Here is a 17907-nt window from a genome sequence, read left to right on the forward strand (position 1 = left end):
GTGCCCTTGAAGCATTTCTTCATATTGCAGTGAGAATAGGTAAGTGCCAGTGGAAAATATTGTGTAGAACATTTAACTTTGCTGGTAATTTCTATTCATTAAAATTGGGTAAAATGGGATTATAATGTATATCTCTACAACAGTTGTTGCTTTATATCATATTGTTGTTCAGCCTGTTAGGACTGTGGGTTATTTTGGAGGTGTGTATTGGGGGTGGGGGTGGGAATTGGTGGGTGGTGATAGGGACGTTAGAGGGAGTATCTTAGAAATTTTGCTTGTTTCCTATTCCACCATTCCTGCTGTCCTCTATATGTTAGTTATGTTAGTTTAGATTAGTGTGGGGGATGTTAGGAGTGGCCTGGTTTCTTTCCTTCTTTTTCCTAGCCAAGGAAGTATCGCCTGGGGATGCTGGAGGAGAGGCTAGTTCCGATGGGATCAAAGGCACGAAAAGCAAAGAACCCTATTGGCTGCCTTGCTGACAGGTGTAAATCAGGAGTACCCATCAATATGGTTTGGTGGAACAGAGTCACAGAAAACAATTTACAGGTAAAAATAATTTTATTAGACATTTTTTGAAAGTGAATATCTTGGCTGCTTTCTGTGTCTGTGTGGGTGGTGGGTGTGAAGGTCGGATGGCTTAGTTGATATCCTTAGGTGATTTTTTTTTTTTTTTTTTTTTTTTTTTTAAATCGAAGTAAGTTTAGTGGCCCGTTAACCAATTCAATGATTTTCTGTGGTGGCTTTTGAGCTTTCTCTGCTTGCAGTATATTTTCCTATTCTTTTATTAAATTTAGTTTTTCCCTTTTGGATTTTGTTAAGTTACGAGTTCAAATTATATTTCATACACAGTTATTCAGGGTACTATATTCAAAAGTCGTTATAAAATTTATCATAGAAGTCTCATTTATTTGCAATCTCAATAACAGGAAGCTTCATATGTTGTCTTTCTGTACATTTTTTACTACTAAATAAAACTTGTGTGTAAATAGACTTGTTACGTGTTGGTTTTAAAACCAGCTTCGACAGTATGTTGTCATAGAGTTGTGGCAGGCACATTTCAGTCTTATCATTGCTGAATAATGAAAATGGATTTTATCACAAAGGTTAGCTTTTCAGTAAGATTCTGAAGTACCAGGGGAAAGGTTTGAATTATATTCAATTGTAATTTGGATAATAATGATTATATTCTCCTTTAATGACACCGGTAATGGTATAATACAGACCTGTTAATCAGAACTGCAGTCTAGGTGGAAGTCGAATATCCTTCTCCCCAAACTTTCAGAATACTTGGGTATTTTTAATGCATTGCTAGCCCAGAGGCGGTAAACCCACATACATACACCGCATGCACAAAACATACAACAAAGTTAACAACTTGGTTTTATTTCTGTCACCACTTTGTGTTATGAAGGGGTTCCACGATACTTTGGTCTGTTCGGTATTAATACCACAGCGATATCTATATTCCCTTGGGCATAGAAATAAACAAGTTACTACAAAAATATTGCGAAACATAGCATTTGCCCCAAGTGAAGTTTTCATAGTATTTCCTAAAGGTAAGGAAAAGTTTTGGGGGTTGGGGAGGGTCCCCAGGATAATATCCTCAAAATTTCCTTGGAGAGTTTTGAATATGGCAATAATGAATAGCAGTACAGTTCGTTGAATTTTTATCTTTGAGATTGGTAGGAGAGAGATTTGATGTTGACGGTTAGAATTATTTTTCAGTTTTAAAAAGAAAGTCTGAAAATAAATTGCACCCTAACTAGACAAGAAGAGAGACGAGTGGAGGTGCAGTTGGCGTGTGGCTGTGGGGCGTGACACTGGTCGTGCACGGGCAGAGCCACTCGGCCTCTTCACAATATGCCCGTCTTATCCCAGTGACTGTCTCGAGGTACCTCTTTCGAGCACAGCTCGAAACACCGTTAGGTTGCTGTAAGAGCGTATGCTAGAATTATGCTTTCTGTTTGGTTAAAACGGGTTATAATAGACAAACCTTTCAATGTGCAAAAGATTGGTGTTCTCTGAATCTCACATTTCAAATACTACTGTTGTTTTATGCTGCAGATAGTTCTTTTCCTTTAAGGACATGAGGAATGCCTTATTAGCTTGGTCTAACATCGGAAGGACGGTACCTCCTCCCCGTATCAGTGACACGTTGAAGTACTAAAAAAATACCCACTTAGGGGTGCCTGGGTGGCTCAGTTGGTTAAGCGTCCGACTTCAGCTCAGGTCACGATCTCACGGTCCGTGAGTTCAAGCCCCGCGTCGGGCTCTGGGCTGATGGCTCAGGGCCTGGAGCCTGCTTCCGATTCTGTGTCTCCCTCTCTCTCTGCCCCTCCCTCGTTCATGCTCTGTCTCTCTCTGTCTCAAAAATAAATAAACGTTAAAAAAAAAAAAATACCCACTTAGTGTCCATTACTGTATCTGTGGATTCCTACATTTGGGCACCTGGTGGTGTTTATGCAGGGCAAGGAGCATGTCAGCCTCTTTTCTTTTCTTTTCTTTTCCTTTCTTTTTTTTTTGGGGGGGGGGTGGTGGTTATCTTTTTGTTGTGTGAAGAAAACTAATTCATGTAAATCCATTCTTTTACCATTTTTGTTTTAGTTTTATATGATGCTTTTTAACATTTTCTATTTGTTCACATAAAAAATTTTACTCAAAAAATGCGTAGCCAGATACGTTAATCTTTCCTGTTTCCTTTCCTTTAAATCTTAGGTCTTCTCAATCCTACGGTCAGAGAAATACTAATTTATATTTCATTTTAGTAGTTATAGCTGTTGTTTCTTAAATGCTTACCTTGTGCCAGACACTGTGGTGAGCTCTTTACATAAATCATCCCTTTTGGAGTTCCTCCCAGTTTAGGACGCAAATGTTATTGTTAAATGAAGAAACATCTTCAGAGAAGCTAAGTAACATTAAGGTTAAATAGTAGCCAGTAGAGAAGCGGGCGTTTTCACCCATGTTTGTCCGACTTTAAAAATCTCTTTCCCTCTCTCTGATATACCCTCTAATGTATTAGAGCTGTGATTGATTTAATGATCTAGCTAGTTAACTGAACTTCTGAGGAGGAACTTTGTTTTAGGTGAGAGTGCATCCACAGACTGTGCATACTGGACGTGGACTGTGGCCTCTGCGTAACTGCAGTATTTGTAAAGTTAGTCCTTTTTTCCTCACCTTTCCATCCGATTCTTAGTGACAGTTACTTTTCTTTCTGGATCTGGAAACACCTTTACATTGATTTCTTGGTCTTAACCTAACACCTCTAGAAGTTTTTCAGTTTCTGAAAACAAAAGGTAACAACAAAAACCTTGAGTCAAAAACAGCAACAGAAACTTTCTCTGAAGTCTGAAGGTTTCCACCTGAATCATTCCTAATTGCATTTATTCTCTTCAGTGTTGCATTTCTTTCAAGAGCTCTATGATCCCCCATCTTTTAGCACTTAGCAATCTTTTTATTTCTTTTTCACCAAGAGTCTCATGATATGAGAGAGCCTGTTTACCAAACCCACGACTTTTGTAAAACAGTGATTCATGCTTTCATTCTAATACATTCATACGAAAAAAAAATGTATAAATACAAAACATGCTCGTCAGAGAATCAACGATACTATTTTCCTTAGGTTTTTTTGTAGCTTGGTGGAGGCTAAATTTATTTTACATGTGGCTCTTTTGACGTACATCAGGTCTCTGTACTATGTTTGTGGAGTTTCCACTTGACGACCTTTAGAATAGCTTCTGTTCGTTTCTCTGATGTCTTTACCACCCATTTATTCCTTCAGTATCTGCAACTTGGCATTTTACAAGTTTCACTGAAATTGCTCTTGTACAATGTCAGAGATCTTCTTAATTACCAAATACAGCATTTGATCCAGCACTTAGAACCACTGGCCACCTCTCTGTTTTTGAAACTCTTTCCTCTTTGCAGTCTTGACTCGTTTCACCTGTGGCTCCTTGTGAGCTCCTTTTCTTGGCTCGCTTGTTTTTTGCTTTCCCTTGTATGCTTAAAATTCTTTTTTTTTTTTTTATGGATTTTTTTTTTAATTTTTTTTTTTTTAACGTTTATTTATTTTTGAGACAGAGAGAGACAGAGCATGAACGGGGGAGGGTCAGAGAGAGGGAGACACAGAATCTGAAACAGGCTCCAGGCTCCGAGCTGTCAGCACAGAGCCCGACATGGGGCTCGAACTCACGGACCGCGAGATCATGACCTGAGCCAAAGTCAGCCGCTTAACCGACTGAGCCACCCAGGCGCCCCCGCTTAAAGTTCTTAAAATTTTATTTCTATTAGAACTGTCTACTGAGTTCAAGATCCAGATTTTTTGTGCTTTCTATCTTTGCATGTAGATACGTATCCCATTATCACTGCAAATTTGGCATGTCTAAAACTCGGTGCATTTTTCTCTTCTCCAAATCTGTGGATCCTTTTGTGGTTCTTCTTTTTTTTATTTTTTATTTTTATTTTGCTTCAGTATATGAAATTTATTGTCAAATTGGTTTCCATACAACACCCAGTGTTCATCCCAAAAGATGCCCTCCTCAATATGTGGTTTTTCTTTAGTAAATGACTTCCTCATCTTCCCAGTCACTGAGGCAACATGTGTTGACTTCTTCCCGGTCATCTCACATTCTGCCATTTGATATAAGAAGGGAACTACTGAAGTTTGGCTATCCATTAACTGGCAGATAATACATTGGACAATGTATTTGCCATCATATTAAGGCTGTTCTACAGTAATGACATATCATCCCCAATTGACAAATAATGGAAGTTGCAATTTAGAAAAACCTTACTTTTTTTTTTTTTAAAGGTTTTATTATTTTTTTTTTTTAAGTAGTCTCTACACCCAACATGAGGCTCGAACTCACAACCCAGAGACCAAGAGTCACACACTCTACCAACTGAGCCAGCCAGGCACCCCCCAAAATTTTGTTGTTAATAAGTGATAGAGCTAGGATTCCTAGCTCAAGTCTATTTAATTGTAAATCTGAGATTTTTCTACGATGTTGTCTGCCTGTAGTCTGTATTCTTTAAAATTCTACAGTATCATCTTCTTTCCTTTTTTAACACTACTGACATAGTTTATATAAACCCTAAGTGTATCTTCTGAATAATTTTTCTCAAATCCCTTCAGGATCTGTTCTACTTATCTAGGGCTATCTCTCTTTAACCATCCACACTTCCTAAATTCTAACCATTTTGAATCTTTCATACCTCATATAACATGAAATATGTTGTCACTTCTCTGTATCTTTGTATTTTGTGCTATTATTAACCGAATCTGAAAAACAAACAAAAAATCTTTCCTCCTTTTCCCTTCGAGAGTTAACTCAAATACTACCTTCTCTGTGAATGCTTGCTTAAACACCTCAAAGAAATTTTTTTTTTTTTTTTTTTTTTTTTACTGTTTCTATAATACTTGGTGTTAAGACTTAACCTCATTCTGTTTTATATTAAGTTTCTCTATCTGTTTGCCTTTTCTCACTGGACTGTAAATATGCTCATGTCTGAGCATGTATTTGCTACTATTTTTGTACCATTAATGTATTTTGTCTCAAAATGTTACTGTTTAATTTCCTTTTATTAGGTAATGTATGCAGTTTTGTGGTATTCTAATACTTTTATATCTTTAAAAAATTTGATCATGGGTTTTCTGGGCTATATGGCCACCATGTTTTACTTTAATGATCACAACTGATTTAGAACAGAGGATGGTGATTTCTTTTGAAATGTTAGAGGATCTTCTATTTTTTTTATTTTATTTTATTTTTGTAATTTTTTTTTTTTTTAATGTTTATTTAGTTTTGAGAGAGACAGAGACAGAATACGAGTGGGTTGGGGCAGAGAGAGAGGGAGGCACAGAATCTGAAGCAGGCTCCAGGCTCTGAGCTGTCCGCACAGAGCCCGACGCGGGGCTCGGACTCACGGACCGTGAGATCATGACCTGAGCCAAAGTCTGACGCTCAACCGACAGAGCCACCTGGGCGCCCTGAGGATCTTCTATTTTTTTTAAAATGCAAAAGTATAACATTGTCCAAGTATTCTTGATACTTTTCAATCTCCTGAGCCTGGCAGTAGTCTTAATTACTTCTTGACACTGTTGTGAAGTTACAGGGCTTCTCCATGTTGTACTTTTCTCACCATCTTCTCCCGGACACCCAAGCAGATGGCGGATGGAAGGTTACTGGAGACTCCACACCAGGAGTACTTTATTTTACCTGAGTGTGAATTCTCTTTTATCTTTTCTTAGCCTTTGCCTGCGATGATTACCCATTTCTCTGTCTGACAAAAGCTGTATGTGAATTTCACATTTTTTTCTTAGAACAGTGATTCTCTAGTTCAGATACTGTTGTTTAGGATTGAAATATTCTGTCACCTACCTTACAGAATTACGAGGATTCAAATTTCCAAGCCCATGGTGGATATTAAATAAATTTCCATTTCTACAGTTGCACCTTATCACTTCTAAACTTTGTCTTTGTTTATATTTATTTAGGGTGCTGTCAGTTACATTCAGATGTGTGTGGCTCTGTGCGTGTGTGTGTGTGTAATGAGGCAGTGACATTAATTGTCTTTTAGAGGCTCACATTTTAACCAATACTCTTGAATATTTTTAAAAATTAGTTTAAAAATGCTTTTTTTTTGGAAGGGATAACAGTGTGCTCCCATCTTTCCCATAAGAATGAGGTGTCGGGGCTCCTGGGTGGCTCAGTCCATTGAGCGTCTGACTTCTCCTTGGGTCATGATCTCGTGGTTCGTGAGTTTGAACCCCACATCGGGTTCGCTGCTGTCAGCGTGGAGCTCACTTCTGATCCTCTGTCCCCCTTTCTCTTTGCCCCTCCCCTGCTTGTGCTGGCTCTCATTCAAAAATAAACAAACATTAAAAACAAAAGAATTAGGGGTCAACTTGAATAAAAGAAGGGGAAGTGCATGATTTTGTAAACTTCTCAAGGTGTCACTGGTTAAGATTTACTTAAAAGTAATGACATGTTAAATAAAATCATATTCATTTTGTCTCAATATGGATCATAAATTATTAGTGTTACTGTTGTTTTAGCTTACCCCCGAAGTGATATAAATGGTTGAGAACGGTTGGACTGTTGGGTGTATTAGGGAGATTCATACTTGTCAACACCACTTTTCATGGCATTTACCCCCCTTGTGGTCTGATTAAACGGCATTTCTTGTAAGAAGTATTTAAGTAGAAGAATGCTCACATTAAAATCTTTTGGCCCACAAATCCTCCTGTGAATTCTAGTTGCTTGTTACTGGTGCTTTTAAGATCCCAGCGAGGTTTTGGAAACTCACTGGATATACTTCAGGCTTTAGCTTCTTGCTGAGTTTTAGCGTTATTTCAGGTGATTTCCAGACTTTAGGCCCTAGGAGATGGAATCGTTTGGGCTTTAGATGGAATGGGTGGGAATTTTATGAGGTTGAGGCTTAAACCTGTCTCTACTCAGGGCTCCTCAGTACTTGGAAGAGTTCTAGAACTGTGGTGCAGCTCAAACGGCATTAGCATGTACATACTGCTTTCTGACCTCAGATCTACTTCTTTTCTCTTATAGCTGCTGTTCCAAACCGTTAACACTCTGCTCACACCTACTCACCCCTTCTCTGTTACTTTTGAGTAAGTGACTTGTGTTGTTCAGAGGAGGGAAAAAGAGAGAATGAATTGTCTCATGTGGCAGCTTTTGACCTGTATACGGCATTTTCATTCATGCCCTTCCTGTTTTTCTTCCTGTGTCAGACAAACAGGTGTTCTTCTATTATATGCTTCAGAGCCTATCTTTATTCCCTCTAACAATGTCTTCTATTATTTATCCCTTTTCAGTTGTAGACAGTCTCTCCCTCGACAGTGATTTCTTCCTGATAGTTTGTGAACATGCCATGTTTAAGTTTCTTTTGCTCTGGGACCCCAAGGGTAAGGAATGCTACGTGAGGAAATGTTCTGGGGTCATCATGTTTGAGAAACTGCAAAACAATTTGAGAAGTGCTTCCTGCTTATTGTTGCTACTTTTTTTTTTTTTTTTTAAACTGTTAATTCATCCCTCAATCCCCAGTGTTTTGCTGTTCACTTTCATGACTCTGTTGAAACTCTTTTTGATAAGGTTACCAGAAGTATCAGTTTTTGCTTGATCTCTCTCTGCTCCATTTGACATTGTTGACCATTCCTCTTTCTTTGAAACTTTTGTTCTCTTAGCTCTTTGACTGTTCTTTCGTAGTCTCTCTTGGGGACCTCTTGTCTGTGGTCCTGGCCTCAGGAACTCTCCTAAGCTCTTGTCCTTGACTCTCTTCTCATTTACCTCGCACAGCGCCCCTTGGGGATCTCAGCACATCTTCATGACTTCAGTTACTCCCTACTCATAGTTGACTTCCAGGTATGTATTTTTTTATCCTCTCTGTCCTCTACACTCACTGTAAGTACTAGCTTCTTCAGAACATCTTCATCTATACTGCATAGGACTATGGAAATTCGTTATGTCTAAAATGAGTATCACATCTTTTCCTTTAAACCTGTTCACACACATCTGGACACACTCATTCACAACTCTGTGCCGTCTTGGTTATTGATGTCACCCAGTTGTCTAACTTACGAGTTTTCTTGCCTCTTCCGTCTTCCTTATCTGTCATATCATTTGGCCAACGAGGGTTCATTGATTGGGCTACTTTGAAATTTTCTAGACACTTTTTTTTTTTTAAGTTTATTTGTTTTGAGAGAGAGAGAGAGAGAGAGAGAATGAATGAATGAATGAATGAATGAATGAATATGAATCCCAAGCAGGTGCTGTTGGTATGGAGCTCAACGTGGGGCTCAATCCCATGAACCGTGAGATCATGACCTGAGCCAAAATCAGGAGTCAGATGCCCAACTGACTTGCCACTAATTCAGGAAATTGCCTGAAATAGTCTTCACTGTTAACATCACTGAGTTATAATTTAGGTCCTTCATTTCTTACCTGGACACTTACTATTATAGATTAACATTATCTGCTTTCCTGCTTCTGGTCTTAACTTTCAAACCACTGCCTAACTGATTATTTGATCTTGTTTCTTATCTTTGTCATCTGTTTTTTGTCATTAGAATAAAATCCAGATCTTTCGGGAATGTATCCAAGCTGTACCTATTGATTTCTCTCCTGATTACTGCTGTAGACCTACTCAACTATTGAATACCATGCTCTTTCTGCCTCTGCCTTAGAACATTGTCTTTGAACATTGCTTTGATTGCTGTGTCTTTTTCTCTGTCTTGACTCTGCAAACTTGTCTTTTAGGATTCATTTCAAGCATATCATCTTTTGACCTAATTAGTCAGCATGAAGCATTTGTTCACTTTTCCCTAGCACTTACATCGTTCTAATTAAGGGATGTATAACCTGTCCTAAAGGCACACTGTAGATGCTTCTACTTAATATTGATATGTGGATGTTCTGAACGTCTGGGATTGTGGAGTTGGGTTCAGTGTACATTCTGTACCTGTGAAATGCCATTCTGTGAGCCTCTAGACCATAGTGCCTGTGTTTTCTATGTTTTTCTTCTCCACAGTGCCTAGCACATTGCCTAATACGGTATCTTCTATGTATTAGCTGTTGAAATAATTGAATGGATGAACCCGGATTAGTGATTGGTGATTCATAGTATTTGGCCTGATGTTAGTCCTGAAATTTAATGCTTTGTGCATTGTCTTAAGTTTTTTTGGTAGGGTTTCATGACAAAAAATATCATTATAGAAAAATGTTTGAAAAATCTTAACATATGTTGAATCTGGTGATTGAGTATGACAGAGTTCTTGGTTAGAGAAAATGCCTCTAAGTAAATTTCTCTTACTATATAATGTGGCAAATAAGTTTTAGTATTATATATGTATGGATAGAAGCTGTACATAGATATAGAAAACAGTTATAGCTATATAGTAATTCTTGACTCTATGGAATGCTGTGATGGTCTTGTTTTCCTGGACTACTCATTAACTGACCTGAATAGGTCTTCTTCTCTTTTTAGGGAGGGTGATTTTTTTGTTTTTAAGCTTTCTTGAGATGATTGACACATAAATGAGAGTAGTGCTGAGAATGAGCTAGGTAATAACGCCTCTGTGACCATTAATGATTACCACTCCTGGGGGACTTTGACATACAACAAACAGGTTTCAAGTGGAAGAGGAGCGGTTCATCTGTTTTTGTTTGAAAATGTCTTCCATCCACCGTACACCGATTTTGCTTTTTTGTGCACATTGATTCTGTTGGTATCAATTGAAATATCGCATACCGTGTGAATGCTTGTGTATCGTCGTGCCGTTCGGTGGCGATGATAACTCTAAGCAAAGGGAACTGTGTAAGTGGCTTTATGATGAATAAATCTTAAACTTCTCTGTAACTTTTTTGTAAAACATATATACTTATGGGAAAAAAAATCAGATACTATAGAGAAGTACAAAGAAGGAAGCCAAAATGTCTCCGCTTTCCTCACCATCCGGAGGTAAGAGCTCCCTTAACGTTTTAGTGAACACGTTTACCATCCTTTGTATGCCTGTGCACACGCACACGTACACGTCTTCCTTCGTTCCCCTTCCTCTGAGACAGAAGCACACCATTTTGCAGAAATAGTTACTTAGTATAATTGCTGATTTGTAGCCTGATTTGTATTTTATTTTTACTCTGGGGGCCTGTTTCCATGGCAAATAAAAATAAATCAATTCACATGATTTTTATGGCGACATGCTATTGTAGGTACCAAATTCCACATAACTGAATGCCTACTGATAGATATTTTAGTTACTTCCTTTTTAAAAACAATCATAAATTGAAACATTACATGCAAAACTTATGTGTACAAAAATTATGTGCCCATACTTGATTTTCTCCTTAGCTTTAGTTCCTAGGTTTCAGAGTACTAAGGCATGCTTATTTTTCATTTTGATACATATTGTCAGACTGTTCTCAAGGATAGTGTTTAGGTTGGGGCGCCTGGGTGGCTCAGTCGGTGGAGCGTCCCACTTCGGCTCTGGTCATGATTTTATGGCTCGTGAGTTTGAGCCTGCGTCGGGCTCTGTGCTGACAGCTCGGAGCCTGAAGCCTGCTTCAGATTCTTTGTCTCCCTCTATTTCTCTGCCCCTTCCCCACTGGCTTGCTCGTTCTCTCTCTGTCTCTCTGTCTCTCTCTCAAAAATAAATAAACATTAAAAAAAAATTTTTTTTAAATAAAAAAAAAAAAGAATGGTGTTTAGGGTATTACCTATTTATGATGTACTTTGTAAAGGATAAACTAATGAGTATCTTTGAAAATTTACATTCCCATTGTTTCAAGATGTATAGAATTACTTTTGCTGAGCTTCTGAAACGTTTTATTAAACTCTATCTTAGTACAAACCTTATTACTAATTGATTTTCATTTCGTAGGTTCTGACGTATTGATGTTACTTCACTCTAAAGATAGTCAAATTATAAATAGGAGAACTTCTGTTTATTTATCTATTAAAAAAATTTTTTTTGAGAACTTCTGTTTAAAACAACACTGGAGTACATCTCTTGGAAGCATTAGTAATCAACTTTCTTCCACAGTTTTCACCAATTTGATTCTGGTTTATTTAGAAAATCATATTTCCTCTATTGGGATGTTTACCAGTTTGCTTCAGAAAAGTTTGAAATTGAGATACTAGACTAATTTCACAATAGTAGTAATATTTTAGATGTTAATTGTTAACTTATAGGATGAAACCTTGCTGGTCTTGAGCAGGTCAGCTGAAATTAAGTATATTTTGATAATAAATATAAATGTAAATATAAATTGACCATATTTGGATGTGCTTGAAATAAGGGGAAATAACAACCCATTAAATTAAAAAAGTCTTACAGAAATGTGAACTTGGAGGCTCTAGTTAGCTATTTGACTTCTCCTTTCCACCTCCCCCCTCCCCCCTCCCCCCCTTCCTCTTTATCCTGTATGACTTATGAACACTGAAGACTGGTAAAAATAGCTCTGAATAGGGCTTTTCTTTGTGCCTGTGGGTCTCATCTTTTTATGCCTTTTTACACACAATTTATCAAGGCAAAATACTTGCTAATTCCTGCCTTTCTTCCTCATTATCAGCATCCCTTCTTTTACCTTTCCAAGTAATTCACCTCTGCCAGGAAAACCACACCCCTTGGGCATAAATCTTTGGAATTAGTCCCAACTAGGCTCTTTTGTTAAGTCCAAATAGGGAACAATAATAGTGAAGATGGGAGATTGGAGTAGGTTTTAGAAAAAGTAGATAAGGCTAAGATTAACATCAACTTTTTATCTCCTGTTTGTTTTTTTTTAATTAATTCTGTCAAGAACAGTGGAGACTTGACCTGTTCACTCTAAATGGATTTCATCAGTAAACACATTAAGCAAAACTTCCATTCTCTTCCTTTCTTCCTGCTTTCCCTTCCTCTTTTTCCTCCTCTTCCTTTTCTTTTTCTCTGCTTTTCTCTTTTATTCTCTTTTATCCTGGCTGAAAAGTAAAAGATGGATTAGAGGTGAGCAAGACTGGAGTTTAGTTGGTCAATAAGGATGATGTTGCAGTAAACCTGAGAAGAGATGACAGTGGTGTAGAGGAGGGCACTGATGGTGACACGGGTAGAAATAGTTGAATTTGAGAAATATTTAGAATGTAGAATAGATGTCATGATTTTGATGCTTCAGAAGTATCTGCAGTATCAAAAGGATAGGTGTGGCATAATTTATCTGTTTGGGAAAGAAACGATACAGACAGCGCAACAAAACTTGAAAACCGAGTTAATAGGGCATCTTGGTCCTAGGCTGTCACCATCTAGAGCTGTGAGAACTTAAATTTCTGTTGTTTAAGCCACTCATGTATGGTATTTTGTTATGACTCTAGCAGACCAAGATAGTTGGTGGTAAGTTAAACACATGTATTATAAAACCTAAGGCAACCACTATAAGAACAGAGAGTTACAGCTAATAAGTGGAGAGAAGCAATAAAATGAAAACTCAAAAGTCGGTTAATCCCAAAAGAAGGCAGAAAAAAGAAAAGGGGAACAAAGAACAAATAGAACAAATTAAAAAAAGGGTAGCAAGATGGTAGCTAGGTTTAATAATCACATTAAACGTAAATAGCCTAAATGTCCCAAGAAGAAGGCAGAGATTTCCGGGTTGGATTTAAAAAAACAAGATCCGACTATTTGAAGCTGACAAAAAACCGACGTTAGACATAAAGACAAACATATGTTTAAAATTATACCAGGCACTAGTCAGAAAAGACTAATGTGCATGTTTATTACTAGTATTCTATACCATGTACATTATTGGACACTACAACAGGTAGTACAATTACAATTACAACAGTAATTATAGTAATAGTAATGTACGACTACATATTAGTGTATAGATTAGTAATGTATAGTATACTATAGTATACATTAGTGTATACTATATAGAGTATAGTAACTCTATAGTATAGTATACTATAGTATACATTAGTGTATACTATATAGAGTATAATAATACAGTTGGCCCTTGAACTACATGGGGGTTGGGGTAGTAACCCTCCATGCATTTGAAAATGCATGTGTAGCTTTTGACTCCCCCAAAGTGTAATGACTAGTAGCTTAGTGTTGACTGGAAGCCATACCGATAACATAAACATTTGCATGGTATATGTATGATATACTGTATTCTTACAGTAAAGTAAGCTTGAGGAAAGAAAATAATAAAATCATAAGAGAAAACACATTTTACAGGTCCCGTATTGAAAAAATCTATGTGTAAGTGGACCTGCACAGTTCAAACCTATGTTGTTCAAGAGTCAGCTGTATATATAGTATAGTGATGTATGGGGTACATACAATATAGCTGGGATAGCTATACTCCTATCAGACAAAGTAGATTTCAGAGCCGAGAATATTATCAGGAACAAAGAGAGTTGTTAGATAAAGGGACAGTTCATTAAGAGCATGGATGTACCACTCTTAAATGTTTATGTACCTGATAAAAAGAGGGTTAAAATATGAGACCAAGACTAATAGAGTTGAAAGGAGAAGTAGACAAACAGTGATAGCGATTTCAGTACTCTGAGTATTAGAAGAAAGACAAAATCAGTAAGGATATGGGAGATTTGAATAGCTCTGTCAGTTTGACGTTCATGGAACACTCTGCCCACACACAGCCAAATACATATTCTTCTTAAGTGCACATAGAACATTGACTAAGGCCAATTCTGGGTCACGGAACGAGTCTCCATAAGTTTAAAAGGATTCAGGTCATACAAATGTGTTCTCTGACCACAATGGCATTAAAAGAGAAATCAGTAACAGAGATTTTTGGAGAATCTCTAAGTATTTGGAAACTGAACAGCACACTTCTAAATTATTCATGGAGCAAAGAAGAAATAGGGGAAGTAGAAAGTTCAGTACAACTTTGTAATGGCACAGCTACTTTGTAATTTTCATTTTGAAGTGAATGACAATGAAGCCATGTTAAAAGTTGTGGGATGCTGCTAACACACTAATGAGGTAGATTTTTAGCATTAAATGCCTAGAGTAGACAAGAAAAGTTCCTAGGTCAATGACTTCAGCTTCTACTCTAAGAAACTAGAGAAAGAAGAACAAATTCAGCCCAAATTGGTCTCCCTCAAAGGTAAGTTCATGTCCTAATCCCTGCCTGGAACTTGTGAATTCTACTTCATTTAGAAGAAGAGTCTTTTGCAGGTATAATTAAGTTAAGGATTTGGCGATACCGTCTTGAATTATTTAAGTGGGCCCTGAACAGTGGCAGGTCCGTCCTGGTTAAGACGAGGCAGAGGGAGATTGCACACGGGAGAAGGGGATGTGAGGACCGGGGCAGAAACAGGGGACGTGGTACAAGCCAAGGAATGCCAAAGAGTGCCGGCAGTTGCCAGAAGCTAGGAGAGAAGCATGGAATGGATTCTGCTCCCGTGCATCTGGAGGGGAGCACCAGCAGCTTGCTTTTAAACTTCTGGCTTCCAAGAAGTGGAAGAAAATGCATTTCTGGGGTTTTAAGCCATCAAGTTTGTGGTAATTTGTTACGGTAGCCACAGGAAACTGGTGCATACGCACTAGCAACAAATAATATAAAGTGAAAGTTTCAAAATTATGTAATTTATGATAGTGTCAGAAATACAAAATGTGGTTTGATCTGACAAAGTCTGAGGAACTGTACGTTAAAAACTTTGAAACTTTCCTGAGAGGAATTAAAGAAGACCTAAATAAATGGAGACGTATAACATGTTCATGCATCTGAAGACTCATTATTGTTAAGATGCAAGATGTTGATTCTTACCAAATTGATCTATAGATTCAGTATACTGTCAATTAGAATTCAGCAGGGTATTTAATTTTTTTTTAACGTTTATTCATTTTTTGAGAGACAGAGACAGAGCCTGAGTGGGGGAGGGGCAGAGAGAGAGGGAGACACAGAATCCCAAGCAAGATCCAGGTTTCAAGCTGGTAGCACAGAGCCCGATGCGGGGCTCAGACTCACCAACTGTGAGACCGTGACCTGAGCCTAAGTCGGATGCTCGACTGAGCCACCCAGGCGCCCCTCGGCAGGCTATTTAATAGTAATTGATAAGTTTAGCCTAATACTCATGTAAACATTCAAAGAACCAATCCAAACTAAAAAAAAAAAAAAAAAGGCAAAAAGATGCAAGAAGTACACTATCCGACTTCAAGAATTACTGTAAAGCTGTAGTCATCAAGATGATGTGCTTTGGACATGAAGATAGATGGGCATCAGTGGAGCACAATCAAGTCCAGAAATTAACTTGCTAATAAATAGTTGATTTTCAACAAAGTAGCAAAGGCTATTGAGCGGAGGAAGAAGAGTCTCTTTTAGCAAACAGCGCTAGAATAATTGAGTGTGTGCAAAAATATTAGACTCCTACCTCACGCTTCATAGAAATTGACTCAGTGAATCTTGGACCTAAATGTAAAACATGAAATCCTAAAACAGAAGAAAACAGAATATTTGTAACCTTTGTTGGGTTAGGCAGGTATTTCTTAGGTGTAATGACTTCGTCAACATTTAAGAACCACAGTTCTTTGAAAGCTGCTGTTAAGAGAATGAAAAGATCATAGACCTGGAGAAAATATTTGTATAACACATAGACCAAGGATGTCTATCCAGAACTGTCAAATTCCACAACAGAAAACAAAAAATCAATAAAAATGGTCAAAAAGTGTGAACAGACATTTCACAGTAGAAGATACAGAGTGGCCATTAAGTAAGTCATTGGGGAATGCAAATTAAAACCACAATGAGATACATCTATTAAAATGTCTAAAATATAAAAATCTGACCAAAGCTCACGTTCACGAGTATGTAGAGCAACTTGATCTTTCCACAGAGTGCTGGTGGATATATTAAGATAGTAGCACTACTTTGTAAAACAGCTTACCAATTAAACAATTTTTTTTAATGTTTATTTTTGAGAGAGAGAGACAGAGAGCGAGCAAGGGAAGGGCAAAGAGAGGGAGTCAGAATCTGAAGCAGGCTCCAGTGCCTGTGCTGTCAGCACAGAGCCTGATGTGGGGCTCGAACCCAAAGACTGCAAGATCATGACCTGAGCTGAAGTCGGTCGCTTAACGAACTGAGCCACCCAGGTGCCCAATAGCGTACCAATTTTTTAAAAAGGTTATATATACACATACTGTGTGTCCAAGCCATTCACTAATGGGCACTTTCCCAAGAGTAATGAAATAGGTCTACACAACGACTTGTACCTGAGCGTTCTCTTTGTAGCTTTGTTTTTAATAGCCCCAAACTGGAAACCACCTTTGTCCATTGGATGAAAGGATAAACAAATTGTGGTGTATGGATATTATGAAATACTAGCAGTAAAAAAGGAATGAAATATTGGTGGGGTCAGTAACATGGATGAATCTTAATGTTGCCAAGTGAAAGAAGCTCGCAAAAAAACCTGCATGTATATGTATGTAAGATTCATTCATATTAAATTCTAGAAAAGGTAGATTAATCTATAGTGACAGAAAGCTGATCTGTGGTTGCCTCGAGACCAAAGTAGGGGAGTAGAGAGGAATGGGAGGGAGGAATTCAAACGAAGTTTGTGGCAACATTTGGGCATGTTTGTGGCAACATTTGGGCATCATGGATATATTCATTATCTTGATTTGGGTAATTGTTTCCTGGTTTCTGCCTGTGACCAGAGTTTCAAAGAGGTTATATTTTAAATATGTGCAGTTTAGGGGCACCTGGGTGGCTCAGTCGGTCGGTTAAGTGTCCTGACTCCTGATTTTGGCTCAGGTTGTGATCTCACATCGCTCGTTAACAGTGCATAGCCTGCTTGGGATTCTCTCCTCTGTTTCTGTCTCTCTCTGTCTCTGTCTCTGTCTGTGCCCTGCCCCACTTGTGCGTGCTTGTCTCTCAAAATAAATAAACTTAAGAAAATGTGCACTGTGTTTATATGTCAGTTATATCTAAATAAAACTGTTAAGAAAAAGCAGGTCATGTTTCGTTTAGAAAGTAGAAAGATTACTGATAAAAACTTAAGCCATTAGACAAGTAAAGCAAATTGAGTTCATTATAAGGAATGTATCATGGAAGGTATTTTATGGGTTTATTATGTAATTTTTAAAAATCCGACCAATATTCAGGAACAGTAGTGGTTTCTTATCATACATCATACCACCTTAGGGTAACTTTCTTACAGACCTTTTTGACATATTTGCAGTGAAACAGTATGTAAGAGTTTGTGCTCTATTTTCATTTAATATAATCTTCTTGTTTTTCTACCACATTTCTACCACATAAAAACCTATTTTAATGGTGGCACTTGTCATTTTGTTTTGCACTATTTATTAAATTAGTCCCTTAATTTATGGGACTGATTTATTGTGGTCTTAAGTAAGTGTTCTGTTTATAGTGGAGTCCAGCAGAGTCTTAAAAATCTGAA

General features: G+C 37.7%; 1 protein-coding gene across 14 annotated transcripts in view; it reads left to right on the plus strand.

The window, feature by feature from the left end:
- The window catches only part of PAN3 (poly(A) specific ribonuclease subunit PAN3), a 131429-nt gene that overhangs the window by 35607 nt on the left and 77915 nt on the right, over positions 1 to 17907 (plus strand). For 10 of the 14 annotated variants that reach the window (XR_006202961.1, XR_006202965.1, XR_006203244.1 and 7 more), the window contains exons 5-6: positions 385 to 546; positions 8310 to 8375. The exons of 2 other annotated variants lie outside the window; for them this stretch is intronic. Coding sequence is in view for 9 of the 12 variants with exons in the window: in XM_042940298.1 (XP_042796232.1) it covers positions 385 to 546; positions 8310 to 8375 (228 nt within the window). In the remaining 3 variants the exon portion in view is untranslated. The remainder of the gene's footprint in view (positions 1 to 384; positions 547 to 8309; positions 8376 to 17907) is intronic. 2 more of the 14 variants (XM_042940439.1, XM_042940452.1) reach the window with 1 other exon arrangement.

The sequence above is a fragment of the Panthera leo genome, chromosome A1 (assembly GCF_018350215.1).
Source record: "Panthera leo isolate Ple1 chromosome A1, P.leo_Ple1_pat1.1, whole genome shotgun sequence".
In the NCBI taxonomy this organism is placed as follows: Eukaryota; Metazoa; Chordata; class Mammalia; order Carnivora; family Felidae; genus Panthera; species Panthera leo.